This window comes from Frieseomelitta varia, unplaced genomic scaffold, assembly GCF_011392965.1.
Source record: "Frieseomelitta varia isolate USP_RPSP 00005682 unplaced genomic scaffold, Fvar_1.2 scaffold_412, whole genome shotgun sequence".
Classification (NCBI taxonomy): Eukaryota; Metazoa; Arthropoda; class Insecta; order Hymenoptera; family Apidae; genus Frieseomelitta; species Frieseomelitta varia.
The window spans coordinates 507738-518987 of record NW_025110160.1 but is presented as its reverse complement, the minus strand read 5'-3'; the positions used below and the strand labels follow the sequence as shown (position 1 = coordinate 518987).

At 42.6% G+C, this 11250-nt stretch overlaps 1 protein-coding gene across 10 annotated transcripts in view; it reads right to left on the bottom strand.

Annotated features, from left to right (window-relative positions):
* Nucleotides 1-11250, bottom strand: part of LOC122531701 (nuclear factor 1 X-type) — a 98876-nt gene that overhangs the window by 41179 nt on the left and 46447 nt on the right. For all 10 annotated transcript variants that reach the window (XM_043659829.1, XM_043659832.1, XM_043659831.1 and 7 more), the window contains exons 3-4: nt 3075-3266; nt 1859-2042 (exon numbers count right to left, since the gene is read on the bottom strand). In XM_043659829.1, the coding sequence (XP_043515764.1) occupies nt 1859-2042; nt 3075-3266 (376 nt within the window). The remainder of the gene's footprint in view (nt 1-1858; nt 2043-3074; nt 3267-11250) is intronic.

Below are 11250 nucleotides of genomic sequence, written 5' to 3'. Positions count from 1 at the left end.
TGCAATTTTGGGACAAAAAATTCTCGACGTAAGAGGTTAACCACTTGCGTTGGCAACTGATTGCGGACCATAACGAGCGACCGAACCATACACGACAATTTGTCGCGTTCTTTTCCTTTTTGAACTCGTCGGTGTGACATCACTGGGAAGTAACAAATTTATTTCGCCCGGGTTATACTTTAATACTATTTAAAACTGAGATAATAATATTGCAATTTCAGGGACAAAAAATTCTCGACGTGCGTGGCACGTCGTTCCAGCGCAAGAGGTTAAAATTTCTGGCACATCCGTGAGAAAAAAAGAGGGGAGGGAAGGGAAGAGCGACCGTCCAGAAGGAGGAACGACGAAGACGCTAGGCGACGAACGGTCTGGAGAGTGCCTAACCTACCCCATGTCTTGGCAGCCGAGCGTTTTTTTTTTTTTTCTCGTTCTCGTAGGTGGCCACGCGGTGGTAGTAGGCTCGGGCCAATTTTTGCGTCAACCGCGGCTGTAAACAGTAGAAAGTCGGCTGCCAAGGCGCGCGCGCGCGTGTGTGTGTGTGTGTGTGTGCCACACGGATGCCTGGCGAAAAGGAAGAACGGCGGCCGGGGGGAGGTGGACGCGCGTGCGAGCCACAGGAGCTCTGCCAGGACGCTACGCGCGTAACGTGCGGAAATTACGTGTTTCCCGGCTGAGTCAGTGAGTTCGATGAAACCGGAATGAAAGAGGCGCGCGAACGGGCGCCAGTCCCGGCCCTCCTGCCAGCTGATCGATCGAAACAACGCGTCGATCAAACGGTGGCCGCGTGTAAGCCTTCCTCGGCGCTGGGTTGCGTCTCTCTTTGGGACGTTGCCTGCCTCGGTGGCAAAACGGGATCTCGGATCTCGGGAATTTTCCAAATTTTCAGAGAGAGAAAGAGAGAGAGAGAGAGAGTCGACGAGAATATCGGGTCCTCCATCGAGGGAAGAGAGATTGAGAAGAACTGAATTCGAGGGAGATTCGGGGAATCGCAAAGTCCCCTCTCTCTCTCTCTCTCTCAGAAAGTAGTAAACACTTGGAGTTCCGCGAGCCTCGAGATCTGTCGCGAATTTTAGCTGCTCCGAGAGTCACACTCGACTCTTGAATCATCCCCAAAATCCTTCCGTCCACGGGCCGCTTCCTTTAGAATCTTCCAAACATCCGCGTTTCTCCTGTCTATATATCGCTATAGGTCGTAGAATCCGCGTTCTGGTATCCGACGAGGTGAAATCCGTGGAACGTGAAACGGCCGGATGCCGCGTGGCAAGATCGACCGCCTTCTTGAAGTCGAAGATCCGGATCCTTGGCGAAAGTAAATCGGCCAATCTCATTGTGGAGATCAGGCTTTCCCTACGTTTGGCGAACCGGCCGCTGGCTCGCATGGGGGCCATTGAAATTGGCAGACCCGTCCGAGAAACTTTTGAATCGAAGCCGAGAGTAGCTCGGCTGGACACTTTGAATGGACGGATGCGCGAGTGAATGAACGTTGCCACGCTCTCTTTCTCTCTATCTCTCTTTGGGCTCCTGGTGGGATCAGGGACGGAGTCAGCAGCGATTAGGCGGATCGTTTGGATCGTTTGGATGGAAGATTAGTGTCCGTGGCGATTGTTTCGGTTGAAATGGTTCGCGATAATTGACCGTGGTTGTCGAACGACTCAAACGAGAGAGAGAGAGAGAGAGAGAGAGAGAGAGAGAGAGAGAGAGAGAGAGAGAGGATTGAGGTGAAATTTCCGGACAACAGAATCCAAATGTTGAGAACTCTCTCTCTCTCTCTCTATCTATCTCTCTTTCTCTCTTGTGATTGGAGACAGGGATTGTCTGGTTACGATCGAACTTGGTATAACTATGGGCGATCCCTTACCGTGGCTGGTGATAAAATTGGCGAGGTAGAGATCGAGTTCCCGGACGGAGACGTTGATGTGATAGGGGTTGACGCAGAGGCCCGGCTGAGCACATTCCGCAGTCTTCTCCAGCCGTTCCCCGTCCGTCGACTCCAACGGAATTGCCTTGAACAGGATCACCATTACCAGGTCCAGCCTCCATACCTGTGCGACATAACGACAAGGACCAACGGTTATTGGCTCTGCTTCGGACGCAGCGACACCACTGGGGGCTGAGATCAATCCTCCCCGGACCCCCATGGTGCTGGTATCCAACTCTCGGTCTGTTTCAACAGTTTTCTTTCTTTCTTTCTTTTTTTCTTTTTTTTTTCTGTTGAACCGAATAATCGTGTTTTCTGGACACTATCAGATACTTTTATTACAGATTAATTGAGTAATAAATAAACGAAAGCCAATTTATTTCAGAGATAATACAATTCTATCACCTCTATTGGATTAACTGTATTTATTTAGTGTATTTTAACTATATTGTACAGTAATATTTTCTTTACTTTGCAAACTTGATCTTAACATCTTCTCTTTTCAGAAATTTCTAACAGTCTGATAACCTGATAAAGTGTAACAGTAGACTTAATAGACTACAATGGTATAACTTAATAAAGTATAATAGTTTATATTTTCTACTTTGTAAACTTAATCTTAACATTTTCTTTTCAGAAATTTCTAACAGTCTAATAACCTGATAAAGTATAACAGTAGACCTAATAGACTACAATGGTATAACTTAATAAAGTATAATAGTTTATATTTTCTACTTTGTAAACTTAATCTTAACATTTTCTTTTCAGAAATTTCTAACAGTCTAATAATAAAATATAACAGTAGACCTAATAGACTACAATAGTATAACTCAATAAAGTATAATATAGTTTCATATTTTCTAATGAAGTATAATAGTTTATATTTTCTACATTATATACTTAATTACAGATTAATTAAGCGCAATGTTTAATCAATACAAGGTTAAGTCGTGTTACTTCAGAAAAAGTGTTCATTCGTTTGTCATGATTTATCAAAAAAATTTTTTCATTCATCACAATTGTATTTTAAACGTATGTTCTGTTTATAAAGTACTTCTTCACGCTTTTCGTTTCACGAAATTCGTGTAGCGATTCTGACGTAATTAGTTTACTTTCCGAGTAGCAAGTGGATCAAAAAGGAAACGGCGGGACCTACCTTATCGGCTTGACGCAGGCAGTCGATGCGACGCATTTTACCCTTCTGGTCAGGATTACTAAGCACGCACATGGCCGGCCTCTTCCCCGTGATGCTCAGCACGAAGTCCTCCCTGTACTCCTGCGTGATATCCTTTCGTAACTTGCCTAGAAGCCGCGAGGCCCATTTCTGTTTCACCTCCAGCTTCTCGTTCTGCAATACAGAAAAAATGCCACCCTCGTTAGAAGTACACAAGTAGTCCTCGCTTAAGCGTCTGCCGCTATCCCCACCAATTCTTGGAATTGGGACTAACTCCCCCCCCCCCCCCCCCCCCCCCCCCCTCCTCCTACGTCATTTTACGCGCGAAACGTGACACTTGCGTACACAGAGCAAGCGATATATACAGGATGATTCACATAACTCGCACACTTGAAATAACTTTTGCATTGCGCGTGGAATAAAAAAATTGTTCGATAGAAAAGTCGCATGGTTTTAAAGAAGCAGAAATATTCACAAGGTTTCAATTTTTCATGGGTTACGAAATTTTCATTTTTTTTTTATTTTTTTTTTATCGTAAATCAAAAGAATAGTAAACTAAGGTTAAGGAGATATTTTACGACAATTTGTTTGGAGCCATTTGCTTGTCACACGTTAATGTCGAAATTCTCGACGCATATAAAATATTGATACCCCATTGGTACCACTTTGCAGTCTTTAAAACCATACGACTTTCGTACAAATTTATTTTTCCTTAGACGCGTGATTTAAAAATAATTTTTCATCAGGTGTGCACGTTACGTGAATCACCCTGTATATGACATAGATATTGATCTTCCATTCGGCCACTGTATTCGCATACTGTATTCAATTTATTTCGCCATAAATTACCAATTAATTTCTAGAAATCCAAATGCCTCGAAACGTATTAATCGTTCTAATCCACCCGTGTTTAGATCGACTGCCTTTACTTTATACTTTCTGCTCGTAATAAGTGTAAATTCGGAAAAATAGAAAGGGCAAGCAGACAGCTCCACTCCCGCTCGTGTCATTCACCAAGATACCCGACTATCGTTCGAACTCTTGGCAAAATGTCCCCCTCTTTCTCTCTCTCTCTCTTTTCCTCGCTCCGTCTTCGAGACACGTGAGAAAAGCAAACGCACAGCCACTAGCGTACAGTTCTCAACCCATGGATTTGAGAGAGCATATTCGAGAGAGAAGTTGTACATCGATACACCGCCGCGGCAGCTGTTGATCCGGAAAGTTCCGCCAGTTTACAAACTCTGTCCGATGGCTCGGTACCAGAGCAACGGCTGACCTCAAACTATTCGCCGGGAACGATATGCGGGATCACGTCCCCGTGCGCCCTTCTCATATCTTGACCTTCCTCGAGTCGCGAGGCGTGCGCGCGCGCGTCCTTCGTCATTTTAATTTCCAATTTTTCAAACGATCCAACCATTTTATTTAGTTGCTTTCAATTTCCTTCCACGCGAATTTTCAACGAAAGAGTTCCACTCAAACGTCAAAAAAGTGTCGGCCCGAAATTAAATTTGGGAAATTCAACGAAAATGTTAATTTTACGAATTATATGACTGTGAAAGTTGGCGAGACTTTACTGAACATTCGCCGAGACAAGGACACCGATGACCAACATAAATCAGCAGATCAAACGCAACAGAATGAAAATTCGTTGTCTCTCTCTCTCTCTCTCTCTCTCTCTCTTCATTGGTGTATAGCTAATAATAAAATTCCAGGGAGCGCGCACGAGGCTAGGGCAGGCTCGTTTTTCAGTCAGCGTGGAAATCTGCGAGAGGCAGAGTCGCGTCGCGTCGCGTTCGGGGGCATAGCTCGCGTCGACCTGCCCCAGAGGCTCCAGCGGCCTCAGTTATTCACCTCACGGCCACGCGGCCCCCGCCGGAATAGCAAATGCGCGCGGGTGCATAAGGTCCCTGAGAAATGCGCGTGGAAAGCGCGCGGAATGCATCGAACGCGGCGACGACCACGACGATCTATCCCGCCTAGCCCCTTTCTGCCACGCACGTGCGAGACCCGATACTTTTCCGCGGGCAAAGACGCGGCTTGCAAAGACGTTGCAAAGACACGATCGAGACACGATTTTCGAAAAACGAGCTCCCGCGTTTCTGCCGACGACCTCGAGATTCACTCTCGAGAAATTTAACAGCCTCGACAATTATATTTAAGCTTCCAGTCTTCTACTATTTCAATCTTCAGTTTTCGAGCTTTCTAACTTTGTCTCAATGTTTTGTGTGTCAAATATGCGAGCATCGTCGTGAAGAGATGGATTTTTTTTTTTTTTTTTTTTTTTTGTTTAACGACAAAGTATACTCGTCGCGCGAGTTGAAGAAAACAAAAACTTGCATTTGCTGTTAACCTCTTGCGCTGGAATGGCGTGCCACGCACGTCGAGAACTTTGTGTCCCGAAAATTGCAATATTTCCACAGTTTTAAGTATATTTAAGCACAACCCGGGCAAAACAAGTAATGAATTTGTTATTTCTCGATAATTTCTATCCAGTAACGTCATACCGACGAGTTCAAAAGAAAAAGAAAGCGACGAATTATATTGTATACGGTTCGGTCACTCGTTATGGTCCGCAATCAGTTGCCAGCGCAAGTGGTTAACCTCTGCCAGCGCACGTCGAGAACATTGTGTCCCCAAAATTGCAATATTTCCACAGTTTTAAGTATATTTAAGTACAACCCAGGCAAAACAAGTAATGAATTTGTTATTTCTCGATAATTTCTATCCAGTAACGTCATACCGACGAGTTCAAAAGAGAAAGAAAGCGACGAATTATTGTATGGTCACTCGTTATGGTCCGCAATCAGTTGCCAGCGCACGCTGAGAACTTTATGTCCCCAAAATTGCAATATTTCCACAGTTTTAAGTATATTTAAGCACAACCCAGGTAAAACAAGTAATGAATTTGTTAATTTCTATCCAGTAATGTCATACCGACGAGTTCAAGAGAAAAAGAAAGCGACGAATTATATTGTATACGGTTCGGTCACTCGTTATGGTCCGCAATCAATTGCCAGCGCAAATAATTGAAGTAAAGTACAGGTAAAACAAAGAATTTTAGAATACTTCGAGACAAAAAAATTGTTATCAATTGTAATTGTGCATACATAATTTCTAAAATAAAGTATGACGTTTAAAAAAACAGCTGGAAAATTTTGTCGTTTCGTTGATGCAATTTATTTCGACTGTACAGTTACTCTGCTTTTGTCGTAGCTTAAAAATAATTCTGGACGCAAGTACACGTTCTCAAAATGAAATAGAATGCTCTTGAAGGGTTTAGATTAAGTTTAAGATAGAAATACTTTTAATAATTTTTCTTACCGAACAAGAACTGTTGAAAAATCCGAGTGTGTCAAAATTTCTATCCTAACCTCAAAACCGATAGTCGAACGTGTGTTCACAGCCTTGATTTTTAAAATCAAGGTTTGTGCTTGAGATCAGTCGAAATTCTCAAAACTAACAGTCTGAGCAATTATCGTTTCAATTGCCCAAGTTTCAAACCTTTTAATAATTTCTCTTACAAGTTAGCCATCAAAGAAAAAAAAAAAAAAAAAAAATGCTCCGAATTCATCAACATCTTTATCCCAATTTCAAAGCACACAACAGATTCTCAAAGCTGCTCGTCCTCGCAAGATATAAACCTTTATGAGCCTTTGCTCTTAGAACACGCGTTCTCAGTCCATTTTTAGAATTATTTCAAGGCCATTTCGACTACCATCTTGAAAAATCAACAATCCCATTATCGTTCCAGTCACCACAAGTTTCAAGCCCAACAACTCCTACTACCAGTCATTAGCTAAAAATGCTTCGAGCACGTCGACATCCACCGCGACTCGATTCGGTTCAATCTCTGCAATTCAATGCGCGAATTCGCGAAGAGCGAATTCGAATGCGAGCACCGTTAGCCCGATGGTCTGATCAACCGGTTGCTGATTTACATAAACGCGTTGTGGACAGCACCCGACATTTCCTAGTTTCTTCAGACCGCGTCCTTAATACCAGTCCAGCGGCGGTCGCGCGAGCGCGAGGCGCGTTTTCTCGCGCACGGGAGAGAAAAATTTCAGGCACGTCTCCGCCGGGCAGAGTGTCTCCCCGGCGCGGAGAAATGTGACGCGGGCACGCAGTGGCTCAACTGTGGGAGAGAGACCCGAGAAGAGGCCGCGCGGTTACGGTGCATCCTGCATAAAACCCGATCAAGTATGCCGAGTGTGAAGGAGGGCCACGGTATATCCGTGACATGCGTATGGCACGTACGCGCATCTAGGCGCGGCAGTTTACCTCGTTCACGCCACCTCGTTCTCGCGTTCTGGCTCATTCCAACCGTTCTTTGACACGGAAACTTGTGGATCGAATCTTTTGGATTCTCGAATCCATCGCAATACACCGATGCTATTGTTACAGCAAAGAATACGCGCGGATGTTCTCTCTAGTCTCGATCTATCTCTACCGGGTCCACTGCTCGAAACTGCAAGCTAGGTTTCTAATAATAACGTTTAGTTACGTCGAATGGCACAGCTGTACGCGATTAACACGTTTGAACGTGTTGTGGCAACGCGAAGAAGTAACGCGTTACAGATCGTAACGAACTATAAATCGATCACTCAACGATTTAAAAGATTACCGATTAATGATTACGAAATTGCAAAAGTTACTCAAGATCGCCGACTTGTTTTAATAAATGATTAACTGACTGATTTATTTTAACGACGATTGATCGATTGATTATTACGATTACTATGGTTACATTTAGCAATTGATCGCAAAATTAATTACAAAGCACGTAATATAATTGCTGTCCATACTCTGCATCGCGGACAGATTCGTCGAAATTGTCGGACCTTTTGAATTTTTAAATCTGTCAGCTTCGAGTTTTAAACTCCGTGAATTTGGTGTGAAACGTTCGATATTCGCGTTTCGAGTCGAGTCCGATGTTTACAGTGAAGAGTATAACTGTCCAACGACAGTGAAAAATCGTCGATAATTTTAACTATTGTAACATAAGATCGCATAACGATCCACTCGTGATCTTATTTCGTAGACTTCTACCACGAGTCATGAGTTTATTTTCTTCGAAGATGAATTGACATAGTGCAGCGACGGGTAGAGAAAAAAGTGAGGATACTTTTTTTTCTCGGAAATTATTGTGAAAGTTCGGACGTCTGTAGAAACGTTAAAAAAAAAGTCTTTTTCGCGACTAGATTCACCAGTGTTTTGAAGATCGAAATCTTCTCGTCACAACGATCTCTAAACACTCGCTGTACGATTTTTTTTTCCACCATTTCTTACCGAACCTAAAATTTGAACACTAAAATTTGAACGTTAGGTATTGAAATTTGAAATGTCCGGATTTCTTCGAAATTCAATGAAACAGCGATCTACAACAAGTTTTAAAAGACTTTTCGATTTTCAAAGTGATGAATGGATCCAGTCACGAGAAAGATTTTTCAACATCTTCACACGCGTTTGAATTTTTACAATTTCAATTTATCGTTGACATAATTGATACAATTACACTCATTGCCTTTACGTACGTGTACATACAGAGAACAAAATATATGTACATATAGAGGGTGATTCACGTAACTTGCACAATATTCTTTTTCAGATATTTTATATATTTTTGCATGTTATGTTCATTGTGTGCATTTTTGCGCCCTCAAACTTTTCATAAATGCATCTATTCAGAACCTATAATCATAATAAAACTTATTCATAACCTACAATCATAATAAAACCTATTCATAACCTACAATCATAATAAAACCTATTCATAACCTATAATCATAATAAAACTTATTCGTAACTTGTATATCATAATAAAACCTACTCATAACCTATAATCATAATAAAATGTATTCATAACTTATATATCATAATAAAACCTATAATCATAATAAAACCTATTCATAACCTACAATCATAATAAAACCTATTCATAACCTATAATCATAATAAAACTTATTCATAACCTATATATCGTAATAAAACTTATTCATAATTTGTATATCATAATAAAACCTATTCATAACCTATATATCATAATAAACCTTATTCATAACCTATATATTATAATAAAACCTATTTATAACCTATATATCATAATAAAACCTATTCATAACCTATAATCATAACCTAAAATTAACAATCTATAATATATACACATTTTGATTAGATATATCGATATATCGTATTTTCTATATTCTTGTATGCATGTATTATAGTATGCATTGTGCTCATTTTTGCATCCTTGAAACTTTCAATAAATACTATAATCTAATCTACTATCTAATTCAATAAATACTATAATATAATCTACTCCTATAACCATAACTCATAATCTACAGTATATATATATATATATACATTTGATTGGATATATCGATATATCGTATTATTTTCCGTAGTTCTTTTATTTTTATTTGTGTACATGAATTGTCTGGAATAGAAAATAAAATGAACCGTTCAACGAAGTGGTACCAACCTCGATCGAAAAACTATCTATGCTACGCTCGAGAGAGAGAAAGAGAGATTCTATCTCAAATACTCGGTGCTGCGTGTCGACATAATCTTCCGAGACACGTAAGGAACAATCTCACCGACGTATTACCTCGCCGATCGCAATCGCCGGTGGAATTTCTTCGAGGCTCGACGAGTCAGGTATTGAATAAAAGTCGTAAGTCTCCTCGGGTAAATAAATCTCGGTGAAGCGGGTTCATTTTTATGCTCCTCTCTCTCTCTCTCTTTCTCTGTACGACATTCACGTACGACTCGTTCGATCCTCCTCGAGCCGCCCCCTATCCAGCCTGTGCCGGAGCAATCGAATTCGTCTCACTTCGAGAGCCAACGAGCCCTCGTTACATTAGACTCACAGTGAAATTGAACGTAAATACCGTGAAAGAGAGAGGCCGGGACCGCCCCCCACCTCCCCCCTCCCACCTTCGACTCCGACCGGCTCGTCGCGTTCCGCGTGATTATTTCCAAACGGAACGACCCTCCTCGTACTCGTCGATTCGAAACAGCTCGCCCTGAAACGCCATTTGCTGCGCTTCCCTTTTCTCGGAAACCTTCTGGCTCCTGGGGGGGGGGGAACTCGTCGTTTCTCCCGGCTTTCCTATTCGAGTTTCTAACAATTTCAAACGTGATTTCGAACACTCTCTAATCGCAGTTTTCGCAGAAACTTGGAGAGGCAAGATCATGACGCAGGTCAGATTTCTCCAGACAATAACTCGAGCGTTCGCGGGGGGGGAGGGGGGAGGGGGGGGGAGGAAAGAAAGAAAGAAAGAAAGATCGGAGGATTCACAAAAGCGGCAGCTATTTCGGGCGCAAACATCCCCGGAATGCGGGAGCGGGACACGCGGAAACGGAAGTGGCGTGCAGAGGTGGTCTTGAAAAGGGGGCCAGCCAGCCAGCCAGAGGTAATCCCGAGGAAGTAAGGGAGCCTCAATCGCAATATCAACGAGAAACAAAGGCCGAAGGGGGAGGAAAGGGGAACCGAAGGAGACCAGCGGAGGGGGAGGGGGGAGGGGGAGAGGAGAGAAGAGACGCGGTGGTAGAAGTTGGTCCACGCGATTGTTGGAACGCGGAAGAGAGCATCGATGCTCTCAGCCGTTTCTATTTCCGTTTTACGTCTCGCCGCGAGCCCTTCTATCCGACCCCCCCCCCTCCCCCCCCTCTCCCCCCCCCCCCCGGCGTCCGCCATTTTGTCCTTCTGCCGTCGAATTTTTACGACACCGTTGTCGACTGTCGCTTTTACAACACGACGTTCGGTATTGTTAACGAAACGACTCGGACCCGATTGATTCGAATACGGTGTAAACACGGACTGGAGGAGAAATTTGCCGCGCGTCGCGCTCTCGTACGTGCCACGTGCGTACGTTGAACGATTAAATACAGAATTGGGTCTTTTGCGGATATTTTTCAATGTATTAGGTTGGCTAAGTAGTAACTGCGTTTTTTTTTTCTTTTTTTTTGTTGGCGACGAATTTTTTTTTTTAGGAGAAACAAAAATTTTGTTTGACAATACGTTGGCCATTTTGGCAAAGCAATTTTGATACTAGTCGATAATTTGATACTAGTCAGTGTGAGAAATAAAAACTTTGTTTGACGATATATTAGCCATTTTAGCAAAGCAATTTTGATACTAGTCAGTATGAGAAAT